The 23,102-nt window shown below is 35.9% G+C and overlaps 1 protein-coding gene across 2 annotated transcripts; it reads left to right on the top strand.

Moving 5' to 3' along the window:
* The first annotated feature begins 1,992 nt into the window (after window positions 1-1,992).
* LOC114194743 (uncharacterized) lies at window positions 1,993-23,069 on the top strand. 2 transcript variants are annotated; one of them, XM_085665307.1, is made up of 14 exons: window positions 1,993-2,302; window positions 2,434-2,548; window positions 14,828-16,575; window positions 17,064-17,154; window positions 17,278-17,398; window positions 17,500-17,586; window positions 17,899-18,342; window positions 18,975-19,070; window positions 19,878-20,039; window positions 20,172-20,336; window positions 20,962-21,075; window positions 21,152-21,334; window positions 22,374-22,418; window positions 22,730-23,069. In XM_085665307.1, exons 1-14 carry the CDS (start codon window positions 2,128-2,130, stop codon window positions 22,859-22,861), a joined length of 3,678 nt encoding a protein of 1,225 aa, XP_085521433.1. In that variant the 5' UTR covers window positions 1,993-2,127; the 3' UTR covers window positions 22,862-23,069. The 2 variants fall into 2 exon arrangements, with proteins under 2 accessions (XP_085521433.1, XP_027940926.2); XM_028085125.2 differs by having other exon boundaries at window positions 2,102-2,302; window positions 17,082-17,154.
* Window positions 23,070-23,102: the final 33 nt, after the last annotated feature.

The following is a 23,102-nucleotide window of genomic DNA, read 5'->3' as shown; positions in this document are numbered from 1 at the left end:
CTTACTGTGTCTTCTTCACCCTCGGTTCCTGCTCCACAGTCACCTGCTCCTCCACCACCTCTTCAGGTTTATAGTCGCCGTAATCGATCACAACCACCACCATGTGACTCCACTCCAGTGCCAACTACTCTGTCTCCTCCGGCCCTGACACCTGAGTCTGACCTTCCCATTGCCCTCCGAAAAGGTATGCGTTCTACCCGTAATCCCTCTCCCCATTATATTGCTTTGAGTTATCATCGCTTGTCATTACCTTTTTATACATGTCTTTCCTCTCTTTCTTCTGTGACCATTCCAAAAACTGTCCGTGACGCTTTAGCCCATCCTGGTTGGCGTCAGGCCATGGCAGATGAATTAAGTGCTCTTCATAATAGTGGAACTTGGGAACTGGTCCCGTTGCCGTCTGGGAAATCTGTTGTTGGTTGCAGGTGGGTGTTTGCTATCAAAGTTGGACCTGATGGTACTATTGATCGCCTCAAAGCTCGTCTTGTAGCCAAAGGTTATACTCAAATTTTTAGGTTGGATTATGGAGATACTTTTTTCCCGTGGCAAAGATGGCTTCTGTTCGTTTATTTATCGCCATGGCCGCTCTTAAACAATGGCCTCTTTATCAACTGGATGTTAAGAATGCTTTCCTCAATGGTGATTTGCAAGAGGAAATTTATATGGAGCAACCTCCTGGGTTTGTTGCTCAGGGGGAGTCTTCTGGGATGGTATGTCGTCTTCGCAAATCACTATATGGCCTAAAACAATCTCCTAGGGCCTGGTTTGGAAAGTTTAGCAATGTTGTTCAACAATTTGGTATGACTCGGTGTGAAACAGATCATTCTGTTTTTTATCAACACTCGAGTGCTGGATGTGTTTACTTGATAGTATATGTTGATGACATCGTTCTTACAGGGAGTAACAACCATGGCATCTCTCAGTTGAAACAACATATCTGTCACCATTTTCAGACCAAAGATCTTGGCAAACTCAGATATTTCTTGGGTATTGAGGTGGCACAGTCCAATGATGGTATTGTTATATCTCAAAGAAAGTATGCCATGGATATTCTGGAGGAAACTGGATTGATGAGTTCAAAGTCTGTTGATACACCCATGGATCCCAATACTAAACTTCTACCAAATCAGGGGGAGCCTATATCTGATCCTGAGCAGTATAGACGATTGGTTGGGAAATTGAATTATCTTACCGTTACTCGTCCTGACATTTCCTTTGCAGTCAGTGTGGTAAGCCAATTTCTTAATTCTCCATGTGAAGATCATTGGAATGCAGTCATTCGCATCTTGAAGTATATTAAAAAATCTCCTGGAAAAGGATTGTTATATGGTTCTAATAACCATACAAGAGTTGTTTGCTATTCAGATGCTGATTGGGCAGGATCTCCTTCTGATAGAAGATCTACATCTGGGTATTGTGTCTCCATTGGTGGTAACTTGATCTCGTGGAAAAGTAAGAAACAGAGTGTTGTAGCAAGATCTAGTGCAGAAGCAGAATATAGAGCTATGGCCTCAGCTGCCTGTGAACTTGTTTGGCTCAAGCAATTGCTTCAAGAGTTACAATTTGGAGATATTACTCAAATGACACTTGTATGTGACAATCAGGCTGCCTTTCATATTAGCTCTAATCCTGTCTTTCATGAGAGGACTAAACACATTGAGATTGATTGTCATTTCGTTCGGGAAAAGGTTATGTCTGGAGACATCAAGACTGAGTTTGTTAACTCAAGTGATCAGTTAGCAGATATTTTTACGAAGTCTTTACGGGGGCCTAGAATTGATTATATTTGTAACAAGCTTGGCACATACGATTTGTATGCTCCAGCTTGAGGGGGAGTGTTAGATATAGTTTGATATTATTAAGATATTGTTAGATATTGATAACCACAATATCAAACAATATCTTCTATTTAATCTTTTTATTTTCAGTTACTCTTTTTACTTGTACCTCTCTCTATTATAAATAGATTACCCTATGTGTGGTTTATACACAAGGGAGATTAATCTCAATCCCTATCTTCTTTATTCTCAACAATATGGATGCTTATTTTGTTGATGAAAACACGAGGTTGCTTGCTATGACACAGATACCAGAGTTATCTAAGCACATCATGCATTGCATTTTAATATGAATCAGAAGCAAGGGGGATCCAGCAGTATTTTGAAAGTTCAGCATTATACTTGTGAGGCTTCAACATCTGAACAGGGAACCTCTTGTGCAACATTAAAATTGCCTCAGAATAGTTGGATATTTGAGAATCATGAGAATACTGTTGGTTTAGAGAAGTTGCCTTCCCTCAAAGGCAAGCATAATGCTTTTTTAATTTTCCCATGACTTTTAACTGTGGTTTTAGAGATAGCCTTCCATTGATTGTGAAATTTAATGTTAGTTTAGTTTTGTAGCTTGTGCATTTAATTGTGATTGTTCTTACAGGTATGAACGGATATTATCATTTGTCTGACCTGTCACCAACACCTTTACATTCTAAAGAAAAGGAATCACAATGTAAACATTCTTACGATCTTCAAAATGAAGAGACTTCTTTAAGGTAATTGCAGAAAACTATGATGTTAAATGTCATAAGGATATCTGTGTTGCACTGCTGGAAAATTATCTTTTTGTAGCTTTGATTTTAAAATCAGCTAGCATATTCAGTTTGCAGCCTATTCTAATGGCTTCTTAAGGAGTGATTTTCCCTTGATTCTATAACTATGTTTAGGGTATGAGTTGTTGTTTTGTTTGACTCTAGAAGGGTGAGGAAGAAGATACTAGAGGCGCATTTGGAGAACTGTATGTTTGGGTTTTTGAAATAGGTTATGATTTCTGTAAGTTAAAGTTCATGGTGAAGCTTACGAATGAAATAAGGTTATATTTTTTTTATGGTCAAAGTTATGAAATAAGCTTTTGTGTGGTAGAAACTAATTAAATAGATGCTTAATTTATTTGTTTACTTCAATGTGTTGGGGGTCTTAGAATGTGCGTTTGGACTTAACTTAAATCCCCAAAATCAACTTATGAGTTCAGTGCCCCTCACTTGTACACTCCTTCATTATGTCAAGTAAATGTGGGACTTGAGTTTTTCTCCATATATCTCTCCTCACCCAATTCGGCTGGATTTGGTGCATGGATAACATGATAGGCCACCCTTTAGTAGAGTGGATCTGGTATAGAATCTGAGTTTGTGTCTAACTAAATATTCGAAAAGAACTTATGCGATGAGTGTTGTGCTCTCCTTATAATATACCCTTTTTAAGTTCTATTTCTAGTCAATGTGAAAGTTTAGGATTTTTCCGATATGTGGGATAGATAGTGAGAGAAATGTGATACATTGGAGGGAGAGAGAAACCTGTCCTGTTATAACCAATGATCCCATCGAACCTAACCTGTACCTGCAAGCAAATAATTTCAACCTCTTATTAAATATGTGAATATTTGGGGGTGGGGTAGTTAATTTAATGGCTTTGTTAGCAAGACAACAATGAAGCGTTGCAAGATGTTTTAAATTTTCTGGGGAAGAAACATCAGCCATTGGCTTAATCTAGGTAGTATAATGGAAAGCATGGGTGTGGAAACTCATGGCTGTTATAACTAGGAGGCCTAGCTTACTTGGTTATATATTTGCTAAATGTGTTGATATGTTTGATGTGCTTGTTTTGCTTTGTGGTTAACAAATAGACCGGCAAAGTTAAAGGAACTATGCAATTATGTCGCTACTTGTGGCATGGGATAATTTACTTTTAGGGGCATGATCAGTTCAGATAATGTAAATAATCATGTTATATTTTTCATTTTGAATGTTCTGTCCTCATTATCCACAGTCAAGGATATAGGTTGTCTTTTTTAATTTTGTTACTTTTTTTTTAATAATGACTTTCACCTATCATCAAATTAGCTATCAGTGTGCTTTAGTGGCATGATAGTGCGTCTTACAGATTGAAGACAACTGAAGTTGCATTGCATTGTGTTAGATATAGTTTGATATTATTAAGATATTGTTAGATATTGATAACCACAATATCAAACAATATCTTCTATTTAATCTTTTTATTTTCAGTTACTCTTTTTACTTGTACCTCTTTCTATTATAAATAGATTACCTTATGTGTGGTTTATACACAAGGGAGATTAATCTCAATCCCTATCTTCTTTATTCTCAACATGGTATCCAGAGCTTAAGGTATCTTTTCTTTTCGTCGCCGTTGCCTCTGCCTCTGTCGCCGCCGGACCACCGCCGGACCGCCGCTGGACTTTCGCCGGACTTTTGCCGGACCTTCGCCGGACTTTTGCCGGATCTTTGCCGAACCTCCGCCGGACCTCCGCCGGACCTTCGCCGTCGGACCTCTGTTGCTGGAGTGCCAATTCTGACCGGCAACCTTGAAGCCGTGCCTCCTCCATGGCGTCTTCCGCTGCCTCTTCCCATTCTGAAAACTTTTTTAGTGTGTCTGACCCGTCCATCTACACTAACTATGTTAATGTACACTTATCCATTGACAAGTTAACTGGCCATAATTATGCCACATGGTCATCAGACGTCCGCTTATGGCTTAAGAGTCAGAGGTATCTTGATCATCTTGCCCCGAAAGCATCTACTCTCACTCCTGCTGAGAACGACCGTTGGGAAACCATTGATGCTCAATTATGTGTGGTTCTTAAGGGTACTCTTGATCCTTCGTTAAAGCAACTTTTTCGTTCCTACGAAACGTGTGCTCAAATCTGAGAGCATGCCAAGTTATTATACACCAATGATACTCAACGTCTCTATGGTGTCTGTTCTAAATTTGCAACGCTTATTTCCTCTAAACATCAAGACTCTATGACTGATTATATGGGCAAAATTCATGCTTTATTTCATGAATTCAATGAATTATTGCCTCCTTCCCCCGACCCTGCCACGAAGATCGAACAACGCTCAAAGTTCTTCATGCTCGGAGCATTACACGGGCTTGCTGATAAATATTCACATATTCGTGATCAAATTTTGGGTTCCCCGGTTGTCCCCACCTTAACTTCAACATGCTCTACTCTTTTGCGTGTACCAGAACAACCTAACACTGATACACCTGCTTCCGTTGATGATTCTTCTGCATTGGTATCTCATCGTGATGACCGGACTCGCCCTCGCAAACAGGGAAAAGGGCGTCCTAAGTGTGACCACTGTGGCAAGCTCGGTCACAAGATTGACAAGTGTTATGCATTACATGAGTGTGAACATTGTGGCAAGCTGTTCAGACCAACCTTTCCCCACCTTCCTCTACTGGGGATCCTCCTTCTGTTTCACCTGATACACCTGCTATGTTCAACAAATTTCTCAAATGGTATAAGGATCATGAGTCTTCTAGTTCCACTCGCTCACACAGGTACATCTTTTGTTGGTCTGATTCGATCTTCTTCTCTTGGTCCTTGGGTGTTTGATTCAGGAGCCACTGATCATATTACTGGTAACAAATCTTTGTTCTCTTCTTTATCCTCTCCTAATCATTTACCTTCTGTTACACTGGCTGATGGTTCTAGAGTCTCATCTCATGGTGTTGGCACTGTTAAACTTTTTCCTTCTTTAACCATTGATAATGTTCTTTATGTCCCTGGGTCTCCTTTTAACCTGTTGTCCATTAGTCGTCTAACTCGTTCTCTGAATTGTGTTGTTTCTTTTACCCACAATTCTGTGTGTTTACAGGACCGGAGTTCGAAACAGGTGATTGGCACAGGATGTGAGTCTCATGGTCTTTATCATCTCCGTCCTTCTACACAAGTTGGTGCAGTTATGGAGTCTCCCTCTCTTCTTCATGCTCAGTTAGGTCATCCAAGCCTTGCTAAGTTACAACAGCTTGTCCCTGCCTTGTTCAAATTATCTCATTTGGTGTGAGTCATGCCAATTAGGCAAACATAGTCGTACTTCCTTTCCTCGTAGTGTCACACGTGGTGCTTCATCCCCTTTTGCATTGGTTCACTCTGACATTTGGGGTCCTAGCCGCGTTAAGTCTACTTTAGGTTTTCAATATTTTGTTACTTTCATTGATAATTATTCTAGATGTACTTGGTTATTTTTAATGAAACATTGTTCGGAATTATTTCATATCTTTCAATCTTTTTTTCATGAAATTAAAACTCAGTTCGGTGTTTCTATTCGAGTTTTGCGCAGTGATAATGGCCGTGAATATCTTTCTCATTCTTTTAAACAATTTATGGCTTCTCACGGTATTCTGCATCAAACTTCTTGTGCTTATACCCCTCAACAAAATGGTGTAGCTGAACGTAAAAATAGACATCTTATTGAAACCACTCGCACTCTTTTAATTCATGGAGCGGTTCCTGAACATTTTTGGGGTGATGCTATTCTTACTGCATGTTATCTTATTAATCGCATGCCTTCTTCGGTTTTAAAGAATAACATCCCTCATTCCATTTTATTTCCTCATGACCCTCTTCATCCCTTACCTCTAAGAGTTTTCGGGTCTACATGTTTTGTTCATAATTTCAGTCCTGGTCTTGACAAGCTTTCTCCTAGATCACATAAGTGTGTTTTCTTAGGGTTTACAAGATCACAAAAAGGATACAAATGTTTTTCTCCTTTTCTTAATCGTTATTTTGTGTCTGCAGATGTCACCTTTGATGAGTTCTCCCTTTATTTTAAGAGTCAAACTTCACCTCTACCTCCATCTAGTTCTGACACCTCTTCTCATACCTTTAATGTTCCTCTTGTTTATGACCCTCGTACTGTGTCTTCGTCACCATCGGTTCCTGCTCCACAGTCCGCTTCTCCACCACCTCTTCAGGTTTATAGTCGCCGAAACCGATCACAACTACCACCATGTGACTCCACTCAAGTGCCAACTGCTCTGTCTCCTCCGGCTCTAACACCTGAGTCTGACCTTCCCATTGCCCTCCGAAAAGGTATGCGTTCTACCCGTAATCCCTCTCCCCATTATATTGCTTTGAGTTATCATCGCTTGTCATTACCTTTTTATACATGTCTTTCCTCTCTTTCTACTGTGACCATTCCAAAAACTGTCCGTGAAGCTTTAGCCCATCCTGGTTGGCGTCAGGCCGTGACAGATGAACTAATTGCTCTTCATAACAGTGGAACTTGGGATCTGGTCCCGTTACCGTCTGGAAAATCTGTTGTTGGTTGCAGGTGGGTGTTTGCTATCAAAGTTGGACCTGATGGTACTATTGATCGCCTCAAAGCTCGTCTTGTGGCCAAAGGTTATACTCAAATTTTTGGTTTGGATTATGGCGATACTTTTTCCCCCGTGGCAAAGATGGCTTCTGTTCGTTTATTTATCGCCATGGCTGCTCTTCAACAATGGCCTCTTTATCAACTAGATGTTAAAAATTTTTTCCTCAATGGTGATTTGCAAGAAGAAATCTATATGGAGCAACCTCCAGGGTTTGTTGCTCAGGGGGAGTCTTCTGGGATGGTATGTCGTCTTCGCAAATCACTATATGGCCTAAAACAATCTCCTAGGGCCTGGTTTGGAAAGTTTAGCAATGTTGTTCAACAATTTGGTATGACTCGGTGTGAAACAGATCATTCTGTTTTTTATCAACACTCGAGTGCTGGATGTGTTTACTTGATAGTATATGTTGATGACATCGTTCTTACAGGGAGTAACAACCATGGCATCTCTCAGTTGAAACAACATATCTGTCACCATTTTCAGACAAAAGATCTTGGCAAACTCAAATATTTCTTGGGTATTGAGGTGACACAGTCCAATGATGGTATTGTTATATCTCAAAGAAAGTATGCCATGGATATTCTGGAGGAAACTGGGTTGGTGAGTTCAAAGTCTGTTGATACACCCATGGATCCCAATACTAAACTTCTACCAAATCAAGGGGAGCCTATATCTGATCCTGAGCAGTATAGAAGATTAGTTGGAAAATTAAATTATCTTACCGTTACTCGTCCTGACATTTCTTTTGCAGTCAGTGTGGTAAGCCAATTTCTTAATTCCCCATGTGAAGATCATTGGAATGCAGTCATTCGTATCTTGAAGTATATTAAAAGATCTCCTGGAAAAGGATTGTTATATGGTTCTAATAACCATTCAAGAGTTGTTTGCTATTCAGATGCTGATTGGGCAGGATCTCCTTCTAATAGAAGATCTACATCTGGGTATTGTGTCTCCATTGGTGGTAACTTGATCTCGTGGAAAAGTAAGAAACAGAGTGTTGTAGCAAGATCTAGTGCAGAAGCAGAATATAGAGCTATGGCCTCAGCTGCCTGTGAACTTGTTTGGCTCAAGCAATTGCTTCAAGAGTTACAATTTGGAGATGTTACTCAAATGACACTTGTGTGTGACAATCAGGCTACCCTTCATATTAGCTCTAATCCTGTCTTTCATGAGAGGACTAAACACATTGAGATTGATTGTCATTTCGTTCGGGAAAAGGTTATGTCTGGAGACATTAAGACTGAGTTTGTTAACTCAAGTGATCAGTTAGCAGATATTTTTACGAAGTCCTTACGGGGGCCTAGAATTGATTATATTTGTAACAAGCTTGGCACATACGATTTGTATGCTCCAGCTTGAGGGGGAGTGTTAGATATAGTTTGATATTATTAAGATATTGTTAGATATTGATAACCACAATATCAAACAATATCTTCTATTTAATCTTTTTATTTTCAGTTACTCTTTTTACTTGTACCTCTTTCTATTATAAATAGATTACCCTATGTGTGGTTTATACACAAGGGAGATTAATCTCAATCCCTATCTTCTTTATTCTCAACACATTGCATTGCGTTTGTGCAAAGTTATGATATCAATCTTACAGATTGAAAACAAATTATGTTCATTGAGATTAACAGGCCGTTAAATTTTTCTCTTTTCTCCTTTGTTCACTAACCGCTCAAAATTTTAAGGTGATTTTGAAATTTTATGTTTGTCCGGATCATAATGAAAACAGGAATAAAAATCCTCCCTTACTCAAAGAATGACTAACATGGTTGCTTCTCCAAGTAAACATGAAAATTTACATTGGATGCGACAATTTCTGGAAGATGCCTTTGCTTTTCTAGATAGGGTAAAAACCCTTGCTTTGTGATTATATGATACTGTGTGGTGTGTAATTTATCCCATTTACAATTACATTCTTTCTGAAAATTTAACCAGTTTTATTTGGCCTCCTTTACACTGGGTTAGTCTTCTCCTTATTCCACATAATATGCCGCATTCCCTGAAGGTTCACCTTTTTTTCTGTGCAACTTCTTGCATCCTTCTATTCTTTGTTTCTTTATTATGTGAAACACACCCTCTTCATCCTGTTTTGTCTTTTGTTTTCCTCTGCTGATTATTAATTGCAGTTGGTTTATACACAGCATCTTCTTAGTCACAATCAGGTCAACAGAACACCTCAGATCAGACTCTTGTTTTTGTTGACTTGTTAAATGTCCCTTAGATTGGCGGGTGATTGAGTCTCAAGATTATGATTGTTGATTATTAGTTATGATGCGTATTTATGATATGTATAGAGTGTTGGTATCGCGCAGCGGAATGTTTGGCGCTTGGACAAAAACCAAGAGGAGGGTGAATTGAGTTCTTAATAAAAATTGTGCTTTTAAAATTTTCCCTTTTAATATCTAAGAACAATTAAAATTATTTCCTTTATTTTAATAAACACAATAAAATAAAGAGGGTAGAGAAGAGAAAATTGCACAAAGTATTTATACTGGTTCGGATCAAAAGACCCTACGTCTAGTTACTAATCTCTAAAAATCGAGATTAATTCAATCACTAAAATAAACCAAACTTACAATCAATGATAAGAAAGATTAGGTTTAGAAAACACCTCCCTTGAAATCCACAAGGGATGAAAACACCTTCTTTGAATCACACAAGGAATGAACACCTCCTTTGAATCACACAAAGGATGACTAACTTTTCCTAGCAACAGCAGCAACACTCAATCACTCAAGATCCCACTTGATGAAAGTTATCGCTCTACCCACACTAGGTTTTTCAAAGCCTTCCTATAGAGAGTTTTCAAGTACTTAGACTTCTCTAACTTCTGTATTTTACAATGAAAGACTACCACTCTATTTATAAAAGCCTATTTAGAAATTAGATTAAGAATATGAAAAGTTAAGTCACAACTGCCATAGATAATCGATTATCATAGGTGATAATTGATTATTCCAGAGCAGATTCTGAAAAACATTGTTTCGCGCTGATAATCGATTATCCTCTGAAATAATCGATTATTCCAGAGCAGTTTCTGAAAAATTTAAAAGAAAACTTATTATAATCGATTATCATAAGTGATAATCAATTATCACAGTGCGTTTTGTAAAAATAAGACTTTCTCTCAGTGCTCTACTGTTTGGGTTCTGCCTTTTGACTCTTGACCTACTAATTTAACTATCTTAAATAATGTACACATATTACAAGACTTTAAACAACTAAACTCTTAAGTCTTCAATTAATCTCTTGAATTGAAGCATTTTTTTCAACATTTTTCCATGCATCATCATCAAGTCTTCCATACTTCTTCATAAGTTATCATCATCATCAAAACTTCTTATTGGAAGAAGATGTTCATCTTCTTCTTTTTGTCAACAATTTCCCCCTTTTTATGATGATCAAAAATTGCTGAAGACTTGTGATGTGTTTTGTTCTTAATAAACAACTTAAGAGAAAAGAATAGTTAATCCAAATAAAAGATAAATAACTTTTCTCCTCCTTTTTAAAAAACAATGTATTACAATACATCAGTAAACACATATCTTCCCAATTATCACAAGATATCAACACAAATATATCTCCCCCTTTTTTATCAAAATCAAAAATGAATTTTTTTAGACAACTCCCCCTAAATCAAATAACTTAAGTTCCTCTTAAAAAATTGTTTAAGATATAAAACTCCTCCTACATTTAATATTTCTCCTTTTTGATACAAACATTTCAAGAATAAATACTACCCCTTAATCAAAGACTCCCCCTAAATGAAAGAGAGACTCTAAAGATTAAAAAATATGGGTTTAAAGAAGGAAATGTTATATTAACAAAATGAACTCCAACGTACTAATTTGCATTTATGAAGTACCTAGTTGTTGCTCATGGTCTAAATTTTCGAAAAGCTCACTCAAACGGTAAAAAATTTGAAAATATGCGTCCTACTATGCAAGATAATCGATTATCAGCCTAAGATAATCGATTATTGGTTCATACCCACGAAAAAAAATTTCCAGATTTGTTGATAATCGATTATCACTTGAGATAATCGATTATCACAGCGGAGTTTTATCGGAAAACACTGAAATCAATGATTTTTACCATTTTTACACATATATAATATTCCCAAACCCATTATAAAATCATAGAACTCACCAAGATACCAAAAGTTTGATGAATATACTAGCTCTTAAACATCAAAGGGACTTTCTTGATTTTGAAATAACCTGTGAGACAGAGAACAATAACATTTTGGTCCCCAATAAACTTCTTTGGGTCCTTTAAGGTTAGAGACATGTTACTTTATAATAGGAATCCAAGCACATCTTCCATTAGGAACATCAAAATGTTTGATTCTACATTTGTTAGAAGTATGTCCTTTTTGCATACAATAGAAACATGTAACACAATTTATATTCCAAGAATGAGTTGTTCCTTTTTCTACCCATACTCTACGAGTTCTTTTATTTTTATTCTTGGGAGTTTGCTTATTTTTATGAAAGACCTTTCTCCTAAACATTGGTTTTTCAAAAATTTTATTATTTGTTGCATCTTCAAGTTGTTTTTCAAGAATGTTAATATCAAACATATAACTTTTGCAAGATGCACATTCAACATTTTCAGTCTTTTTATTTTCTAAAATTGAAATTTTATTTTTCAAAATTTCTTCTTCCTCAAGAGACTTTTCAAACTTACTTTGTAACTCCTTAAAATCAAATTTTAATTTCTCGTGAGCAACATCTAATTTACTAGATTTAAAGAGCAATTGTTGAAATGCATCATATAGAGCATCATAATCATTTTCACCATAAGAGCTTACCTCACTATCAGAAGAGTCATGGTCAGCAATCAAACATAGATTTGCTTCCACATCAGATTCACTAGAACTGGATGAGCTTGAAGAAGAACTTGAATCGTTATCCTCTCATTTCTTTTTCTTGAAAACCTTTTTGCCCTTCTTATCTTTACCCTTTTTAGCATTTGGGTAGTTCACTTTTATGTGACCTGTTTCACCACATCCATAGCAATTGAAATTTGAAACAAAGTTTTGGTTTTGGTTTTTTAAACCTTCTGTGATGTCCTTTGCCTTTGTTCTTCATAAACTTTGTGAATTTCTTTATCATGAGACTCATATTCTCATTGTCAGTGTCATCATCTTCTTTGAGGCTTTTGCTTTTCAAAATCTTAGATTTGAAAGCTATGTTCCTTTTCCTTCCTTGGTCCTCTTCTTCATTTAAACGCCCAAGTTCAAGTTCAAGTTCATGCTTTCTCAACTTACCAAAAAGAGCCTCCATGGACATTGTTGCTAGATTTTGAGATTCAGAAATCGTCGTAACCTTTGGCTGTCATGTCCTGTTCAAAGATTTCAAAATTTTAATATTTAATTCATCAATATCAAAATTTTTACCTAATCCAGAGAGGTGATTAACGATGTGGGTGAATCTCTTATGCACATCGTAAATGGTTTTGCCTTGTTGCATTCGGAACATTTCGTATTCTTGTATTAAGGAGTTCTTGCGTGCCCTTTTTACGTCATTTGTTCCTTCATGAGTCACACGCAAAATTTCCCACATATCTCGTGCACTGGTGCAGACTGAGATCCTGTAAAACTCATCAAGGGTTAAAGCAGATGAAATAATATTTTTAGCCTTTACATCGTACTAAGCTCGTCTATTTTCATCTGCAGTTCATTGTTAGAATAACTTTGGTTCCTGCACATCATTTACAACATTAACAGGCACAAATGGACCATTTAACACTGCATCCAAATACCTCTATCAACATATTCCAGAAAAATTTGCATCCTAACTTTCCAGAAAGGATAATTTTCACTAGTAAAAAGAGGAGTTCCGTTGATAGACGCACCCTCGGCAAAAGTTTGATTTTGTCCAACCATTTTCGAAAATTTTGAAGAACTATCAAAGCAAGCTTTGATACCAATTGTTGGTATCGCGCAGCGGAATGTTTGGCATTTGGACAAAAACCAAAAGGAGGGTGAATTGGGTTCTTAATAAAAATTGTGCTTTTAAAATTTTCCCTTTTAATATCAAAGAACAATTAAAATTATTTCCTTTATTTTAATAAACATAATAAAATAAAGAGAGTAGAGAAGAGAAAATTGCATAAAGTATTTATACTGGTTCGGATCAAAAGACCCTACGTCCAGTTGTTAATCTCTAAAAAACGAGATTAACTCAATCACTAAAATGAACCAAATTTACAATCAATGATAAGAAAGATTAAGTTTAGAAAACACCTCCCTTGAAATCTTAAGGGATGAAAACACCTTCCTTGAATCACACAAGGAATGAACACCTCCTTTGAATCACACAAAGGATGACTGAATTCTCCTAGCAACAGCAGCAGCACTCAATCACTCAAGATCCCACTTGATGAAAGTTATCGCTCTACCCACACTAGGTTTTTCAAAGCCTTCCCACCGAGAGTTCTCAAGTACTCAAACTTCTCTAACTTCTGTATTTTACAATGAAAGCCTACCACTCTATTTATAAAAGCCTATTTAGAAATTAGGTTAAGAATATGAAAAGTTAAGTCACAACTGCCATAGATAATCGATTATCATAAGTGATAATCGATTATTCCAGAGCAGTTTCTGGAAAACATTGTTTCGCGCTGATAATCGATTATCCTCTGAAATAATCGATTATTCTAGAGTAGTTTCTGAAAAGTTTAAAAGAAAACTTATGATAATCAATTATCATAGTGGGTTTTATAAAAATAAGACTTTCTTTCAGTGTTCTGTTGTTTGGATTCTGCCTTTTGACTCTTGACCTACAAATTTAACTATCTTAAATAATGTACACATATTACAAGACTTTAAACAACTAAACTCTTAAGTCTTCAATTAATCTCTTGAATCGAAGCATTTTTTTAAGTCTTCAACATTTTTTCATGCATCATCATTAAGTCTTCCATACTTCTTCATAAGTCATCATCATCATCAAAACTCCTTATTGGAGGAAGATGTTCATCATCTTCTTTTTGTCAACATAGAGGCCATTCCATAATTGGCTACCCTGGTATAATACTTAAGGCTTTGGGGATAAATCAGTCTCCAACATTATTCTGTAGCAGTGACTATTGTACCCGTTATTTTGTTGACATTTGTGGATGAAACTGCAACTCTTGTTCTTTTTCAGGTAATTTCTTAAGCAAATTTATTTAGGTAAAACCTCAAGATTGTGTAAATTGATCTTCAAATTTCTGTAGAGAAAGCTGACTATATAAGTTTGGCATCTTAAATGTGAGTGGATGTAGATGTGAGTGGATGTAGAAATGCTTCCTAACATGTTCATAGAGATATATAGGTGAAATCATCCATTGTCAGAAGAGTGGGTGATGGAACTTTAACGCAATATGTTGCAAGAATAGGTACTGTAGTTTTTGTTTATGCTGGGATAAACACCTAAAACCAGTAACTGCGAAAAAAAATGCCTGCCTGGCTTTGTTTTTATGCATGTCATTTGGGTATTTCATTGATAAACATTATTCATTTTTCTAATTCCCTCTTGTCAGATCAGAAAATTGGGTTACATTTACTAATATCTGCAAACTTTTCCATCCATTTTTAAGTGACACCTCTAATTATTTTTGTCACTTTCTCTCCTACAATTTTGATGTTGCAGCCTTGGTATAAGCAAAGACAATATCAGATCTAGTGCATTTGAAAAATGCTCTGAGCAACCGTCAAATATATGTGTGGAAGGGAAGTATCCTTGTGCTGCTCTGATAAACTGTTGCCAACCCCTTTGTAAGAACATAGGGCAACAATTTGCTGATGTCAGTGGTGAAACTTCTTTGAAGATGCCTTTAGATTTGTGTAGAAATCTGAATATTTCGAACAATGGAAATATCCACTTTGAGCAAGGTGGGAAGATACTTGGCCAAGACTCAACCATAATTGGCTTTCATACTCCTCAATGGAGAGATGTGCCCAGTAAGGTCAGGAAAGCAGTTTGTGATGCAAGAACTTTAGATCAAACATCTAATGGTTTGGATAAGGAAGGACGAGATGGTTTTCAACTTGGAAAAATTTCCACAAAACGCTCCAAAAGAACCACTGATATGGGAGACCTGTCAGAAGAGAAAGAAAATTCTAATGTTTCTTCTGGATGCTCTGCTCCTGTGATTACTCAGGCCTCTGTGATGGTGAACAAAATTGATTACTGTACTGATGATGCTATAGACACTGGCTTTGTCAACAACCTCGTAGTTGATGAAGGGTCAGGTATTGATCAAGGCTCCATGTCAGATTTGGTTGAAAGTAAAAGAACTGATGAGTCTCTAGGCTTGATCTCTGGGAATTATTTGAAAAATGGTTGTTCGAGAGTGTTGAATGATGAATCATGTTGTGATCTACTTGATGATCTTAAACTGTTAGATTCCTCGATATGGAAGAAAGAAAAGAATCAAAATCATTTTTTGCTTTCTGCTAATTGTAAAACCAATCAATCTCAAAAAGTCAAGAGGGGCATCAAAGGAAGAAAGCGAAAGAGAAATGCAGTGAGGATTCTAGATGCTTCATTATCTTCCGAATTCACTTCCTTGTTGCACAATAAGAATAATGAAGATGCTGAGATTTTTAATTCCTCTTGTTTGTCAAAAGAAATGCAACTGCATTCTCTGCCTAGCCTGCAGAAATCATTTAACAAGTCTTCCTTTGCTCAACCTTGTAACAAACGAATACAGTCTGCATTTGCATCCAAAATTGTTTCCTGTAAGAATCGTCTAAGAAAGCATCTCGGTCATAAAGTTGCCTATGAGTCTCAATCAGATTCTGATGCTGAGTTTCACTCATTTCCTGGAGTTTCTGGAACAAAGAGATTGAGAAAGAATCTCACTTCTCATTTTGAGCAGTTTCATATGCAAGAACCATCCTATGAGGAACCTGAAAATGGTAAGTTGAGGCCATTCTTATGCAGGAAGGAAAATGATCATGGAATCACAAGGCCAGTAGTCTGTGGAAAACATGGTGAAATTTGTAAAGAACATTTGGCTAAAGAGGTGCAAAAGCCTGCAAAAATTGTCTCCCTCAAGAAGGTCCTTAAGTCTTCCAAAAGGTGTATGAGCCACACAAATGGAAAACGTAGACTAACTTTAGAAAAGCAATGGAAGAGATTGAGCATTGGAACAGATAGTGGGTACTGCTGTGGGAACCATGGTTTAAAATTTAAGGAAAGCATTGAAACACAAAATACAATAATTTATGATGAAGCAAATGTTGATATGTCCCTGGAAGACTTGGAGAGAGGTGGCAAGCAAGATGCTAAAGATAAGCAGGTTGTTAGGGTTGGAAATAGAGAAAATGTTCCTTTGAAGGTGAAGAACAAGGACATTCGGAAACACCGTAGCATTAATGAGCTCTCTGCTAAAGGTGAATTTGAGAAGAGCTATGTGATTGTTTTTCTAAATAATTGTTTTAGCAACAAATTAAACAGAATCTAGAATGATGAGGTGTGGATTATTAACATATTCATGTTTGGAGTAGTTTATTAATTGGTTTATTATTTATTCCTTGACTTAAATGCGGGCTTTCTTTCATGATTGGAGTGCCACACCCTATGATGATCTACAAGCTGATCTTGATAGATGTTGACTAATGCTTGGTTTTATTGACTATTCATATTCTACCAAACTTTGTTACTTGAGTATTGTGATTTCATCAGAGTCTAGTAGCAACAACTTCTGAGTGATGATTTATTAAATTTAGGGTTGAAATTTATCCGAGCACGTCCCCATACTACAATATTTATTAATAGTATGCATTGTTATTTACACATGTATGTCTTCTTCATTTGAAACATGGTTCTTATTTACACGTATTTGTAGAGAATTATTTTCCTGAGAAATGTCCCCTCACAGTGTTTAAATGCATGTTAGAAACCAAAGTGACGGATATGATGAATTGTGCTCAAGACAGAGAGACTGGTTTGTGTAGCCCAAAAAGTAGAAAGTAAGCAAATAAAAAACTGTCCTATTTACATATTCTGTTTTAGATGTATTCCATTTAAATGCCAGTGTTTTCTTTCCATATTGTTATTCTTACTGTGTGTCTCATTGCATTGTTGTCTTGCAGCTCTATTCAAGGTCACCTAAACATATCTACTATAAACTCAGATACGTTCTGCTGTGTGTGTCGAAGCTCAAGCAATGATAAAATCAACTGTTTGTTGGAATGTTGTCAATGCCTAATTAGAGTATGTTTATTTTTACAGTTAAGTAATATTGAATTGTTGAACGGTTCATATTTTTTGTATGAAACAAGATTTTAATATATCACCTTTATCTTGTCTGCCAGGTGCACCAAGCTTGCTATGGTGTTTCCAAATTACCCAAAAGAAGTCGCTGGTGTTGCAGACCATGCCGAACGAACTCAAAAAATATTGTATATCCAATGTGCATTTTTAATTTTGTATTTGATTTCTCAATCCTTATATATGAGTTTTGTTTTTTGTGCTTTCCTTTCTAATACATGAAGCCATTCATCAAAATCTTTTACTTCGTGTTAGTTTTTTATTCTTTCCCTCTATCCAGACCCCAAGATAAAGTTATTCATCTGTTGAATGATTTTTTCATGAATATTTGTGATTCCTCTGCTGCTGTGTATGTATAGTCTTCTATAATAAGTTCATTGAAAATGAAAATTAATCTAACACTTCTTTCCATGCTTTTTGTTTTGCGTGGTTCCAATATCAAGGCATGTGTCCTATGTGGTTATGGAGGTGGAGCCATGACTCGAGCAACAATGAGTCATGCGATTGTCAAGAGCCTCCTAAAAGTGTGGAATGGTGAGAAAGATGGCATGCCTAAGCATACAACTTCATGTGAATTTTTTGGAAAGGAAATGTATGCATTTCCATCCTCAAGGGCTGATCAAAAAAGTGTTTTGAAGACAAAAATCGGTGATACATCAACAGATCTGGTGAAAGTTCAAATATCTACAAATCATATGCAGCATACCACCACTAGTCTTTCTAAATTCAAGGTACACAACAGCATTACTGCAGGAGTTCTTGATCCAACTGTTAAACAATGGATTCATATGGTTTGTGGTCTTTGGACTCCTGGAACAAGATGCCCGAATGTTGACACCATGAGTGCTTTTGATGTATCTGGTGTTTCGCGTCCCAGGGCAAATGTGGTGAGTACCTAACAGGAGTTTTATATTGCTAAGCTGGTTGAACACTGATTTCTGAAGTAAAACTAAAGTTATTATTGTTCTCCATGGGTTCTGACCCTTTTACCATTATTAGTAATTTTGTGTGAATACAGTAGTCTGTTTACATGGTATAACGTGTAGGTATTCTATTTCTCTATTTTTGTTGTATCTTATTATTCAAAACAAGGACACAAACTAATTCATATAATGCAAAACAGGGTATAAGCTGTTTGTCACATAGATAATCACTGTTTATTTCTTCCTTTGTCTGTCTTGTTACAGTACAGGCAGTTAACCCAATAATTTCACAATTTTTGTGCTTTTTATTGGTTATTTCACTAATTTGTGCTGTGCTATTTATTTTCATGTTCTGGGTTATTTGGGCAAGCTTCGCACTGATTGTTGGGCCTTATATGTGAGCTTAGTAGTTTGTGGAATGAATGCAATATAGAGTTGTAAAAGTTGGAAGTGTTTGACTATGAAAATGAAGAAATATATTATGCCTGCAACTTGCTCTGACTTGTATGTATGGTCAAACTTATTTTATGACTGTTTCTTAACATTATTTTGTGGCATTTAGCATTTGCTCTGCTTTCGCTAAACTATTTTCACAGGTTTGTTCCATTTGCAATCGATCGGGTGGTTCTTGTATAGAGTGCAGGGTGGCTGATTGCTCTGTCAAGTTTCATCCTTGGTGTTCTCATCAAAAGGTACTTTTTCTTTTTGATAAGTGGGAATTTACATCATAAAACTTTCGGCTGATGCTTTAGTTAAACTATTTCCAAAACTATAATTTTTATTTATAGGTACGCGGTCTAATAATATCTGTTGTTAGGGAAAATGTCTCGTACCATAGCTTATGAAAAAATTCAGATCTATTCTTCCCTACCAGTAGATATGCCAAAGGATGTTGCCAAGGTTTTTCTCGAGTACTATTTGTCTGAGTTCTTTCGAAATAGGTCATTTCATTTGTATCATGGGTTTATTACTTACGACATGCTTAAAGCTTAAGCTTAGTTGACTTAGTTTGGGTGGGACTGCTATAGTATATTAGGATTATCGCTTGCTGTTTGTGAACTTGGGTTTGTATTAGTATTACTACTGCATGACTTAGGGCTCTATTAATCTCATCAAAACATGTTTGGAGCTTCAATCAGAATTGCTCCTGTGAAGAAAATGTAATCGCATGACTCTACATGTTGACTTACAATTTTAACTATCATGATGAACTTTACCTCATTTTAAATCTTCCTGGTTTCGCAAGTACTTTGCAAGTGCTTTGCAAATGTCGGTTATTTTGCACTTGACAATTGGGCATTGCTGTGGTATGCACTTTCTTTTTCTTGAGTTTGGTACCTAAGATGAGTTGTCAAGAATTTCTGCCAACTATGAATGTTTCATTGATTTTAAACATATATTATGAATTCTGCTGTCAATAAATATTTGATAATGCAAATTAAGTGTTGCATCCATTAGTGTGCCATAACTCCCATGAGAATTGCTTCTCAACTTTACAGAACCTGTTGCAAAGTGAGACTGAAGGTATTGATGATGAAAAGATTGGATTTTATGGAAGATGCATGCTTCATGCTATTGAACCTAGATATTTGTCCATGTATGATCCTATTCATGAAATGGGAAGTCAAGAAGAAAAGGAATTCACCTGTGCCAGGGTAGAGGTATTTTCTTCATTCATAGCATTTTTGGGACTTATATCCTCTCGGGTGATGTGGGGAACCATTTTCAGGGCAAAAGTTTTTTGGAATACTGACATATAATGATATTAAATGTCTTATTCTGGATTATTGTAGGGTTACAAGGGAAGAAGATGGGATGGTTTTCAGAATAATCACTGCCAAGGTGGATGCCTTGTTCCTGAGGAGCAGCTTAATGCTTGGATTCACATCAATGGGCAGAAATTATGTTCTCAAGGACTCACAAAATTCCCAGATTTGGATATGGAGCATGATTGTCGAGTATGTATTGATTGTGTTACATAGCCTCCAATATGGATATTACATTTGTTTTGTTGAAATATGAGTTTTAAATTTTGTTTACTAGTAGTAGCTGATTAATATTTTAGATTAAGTATTTTCCTGGGATGTGTAACTAATATGACTCTGTTAGTATTATGGAAAATATTACATCCTATCTTGTCCTATCCTAGAGTATCTTTATCCTTTAGATTCACGTTCCTCTTTACTGGTGATTTCTCAAGATCAGTCACCATATTTCCTCTTGTTAATTTGTCTCTTATTTAGTTAGTATTATGATTAGTGTAATGGTTAATACTCTAGGTTTCTTAATCATATCCATACATTGTAATATTAACATATCTCAGTTAATATTAATCTAATGTTTCATTGTCATTTATCCTTCCTCCCTCTTCTTAAATCCTCTTATTTCAACATTTTTAAAGTCAAGAAGATAATGTTTAGTTTTCCTAACAAAAATTGCATTTCCATATATCTCGGGCATCTTACTTTAGCAGATCATAAGCTTTATGACTATGAAAACGTGTACTTTTTTAGATAGAGTTTCTAATTTTTATTGTAAGCTTCAGCCTATTGTCCTGACTTTCTTGTTTCCTACTGTATGCAGAAGGACTACGCTCGGTACAAACAAGCAAAGGGATGGAAACACCTTGTTGTATACAAGTCCCGTATACACGCACTTGGTCTTTACACTTCTCGATTCATTTCCCGGGGTGAAGTGGTATGATACTGGTTTACAAGTGTTCATATGCCTCTACACTGATTGCAAATATTAAGCGTATCTTGTGCTTCTTTAGGTAGTTGAATATATTGGTGAAATTGTGGGATTGCGTGTGGCTGATAAAAGGGAGAAGGATTATCAATCTGGAAAGAAACTTCAGTACAAGAGTGCCTGCTACTTCTTCAGGATAGACAAAGAGCATATTATTGATGCCACAAGGAAAGGGGGGATTGCTCGTTTTGTTAACCACTCGTGTCTGGTATGTTTACTTCAAGTTTGACTCTTTGTTTATTGTTCATCTCGTTTTTAGTTTTCTCGATTTTATTGTGCATTCATTAATGCCTTCGTCTACGCTTATGGTTGTTGGCTTATAAAGACTCAATACTTGTCGTAAAATTGATTCCGCTAGTGTCCTCAAATATGTATGTTAAGAACGTTTAGTATTGATGATCTGTCCAAAAAAGCTACCGTGCTTGTACAAACAAGAACCTTTTTTCTAATCAGTCTTTGTGCCAGTGCATGCTGCATGTACTTTCAACTCCATACTCCTGGAATGAAGGTTGTTCATATTTGAAACCGACCCAAAATTCGTAAAACCAGATGTTGATCATAACTGATATTTTCTGAATTTATTTTTTCCTAAACTAAACGGTGCGGTTTGGGATCAAGAATAAAATTAAGTAAAATCGCTTATTGTATTTAAGTAAAATATTATAAATTTAGAGTTAATTAAAAGCTAACAAATATCTAAGAGAAAGTCTCTTTAAGGTTGTTTATGGACTGATTGAATTTTACTTATAAAATATTTATATTTATTAACAAGGTAATACATCTGTATTGTAATTGTTAACTATATTATCTAATTTATTTATAAATAATAGAGGAAGCTAAAGCTAAAATTATAAATATAAAAATAATCATACAAACAGAATTTATTTTGTATGTCTATTTCACAATTCTTCGTACATTTATGTTTAACAGTATCTACAAACGTTTTATAATTTTATTTTTTTGTAAAAAATGAACAAATTGTAATCGACAAAATTCGTAAAAATTGCTGTAAACAAAACTGCAGAATGGTAGTTTGATTTGGTTATTATTTAATAAAAAATCAATTCACTGAGCAAACTAAATCCCTACTCATGAATATTTCTGTGGTCTATCCTTGTGGTCTATCCTTGATATAACTTGTGTCCTACGACCGTGAGAAGTTTCAATAGATGAGATGTGTTTTAACAATTGCTCTGTTCCATTTGTTCTTCAATTCATTCTAACAAATATTTTTTTATTATGACCAGCCAAATTGCGTGGCAAAAGTGATTACTATAAGGCATGAAAAGAAGGTAAATTGCGAACATTTTATTCAATTTTCTGGATTCAGTAGGTTATGGTTTAGAAAGTGTCACCACTTGATTATACATAGGAATTATTTCATTCATGATTCTTGATTACAGTAAAGGTTACTTAATGTTGGATCGTTGGCAAATATATAAACGTTGTGGATTAATTTTTTTTTTATATGCTCTGATAGTTTGTATATTTAGGCGCACCCGGTCCTTCCAAGCAACGTTGTGATTACGTTTGTGGTTTCAGCTTCCATTTTTTTCTTTTACTGCACGCTAATGGAAAAAATTGGGTTTTGCTTTTTTTCAAGGTTATCTTCTTTGCTGAGAGGGATATATTTCCTGGTGAAGAGATCACGTATGATTACCATTTTAACCATGAGGACGAAGGAAAGATTCAATGTTACTGCAATTCAAAAAATTGCAGGCGATATATGAACTGACGACTTGCAATTATGGATGGACTACATGGTAGCATTCATGGCGCCTGAAAATGCAAGTCGCTGCAATGTAATCAAGGTGCCATTTGTAGTTTGTATATAACTGGCAAGAGTTTGCTACGAGATCTATACGTGGAGCAGCGAAAGTTTTGCTCCTTAATTTTTTGTAAATGAGTTTTTCCCTTGATTGTCTTAATATTTTGATCTTCAATCAGTTTTTCTCATCTTCAATTATTAGACGCCT

Source organism: Vigna unguiculata, chromosome 8, assembly GCF_037176805.1.
Source record: "Vigna unguiculata cultivar grain cowpea cultivar isolate G323 ecotype 2 chromosome 8, ASM3717680v1, whole genome shotgun sequence".
Lineage (NCBI taxonomy): Eukaryota > Viridiplantae > Streptophyta > Magnoliopsida > Fabales > Fabaceae > Vigna > Vigna unguiculata.
The sequence above is the reverse complement of the archived record's forward strand: the minus strand, read 5'-3'. Positions and strand labels throughout refer to the sequence as shown.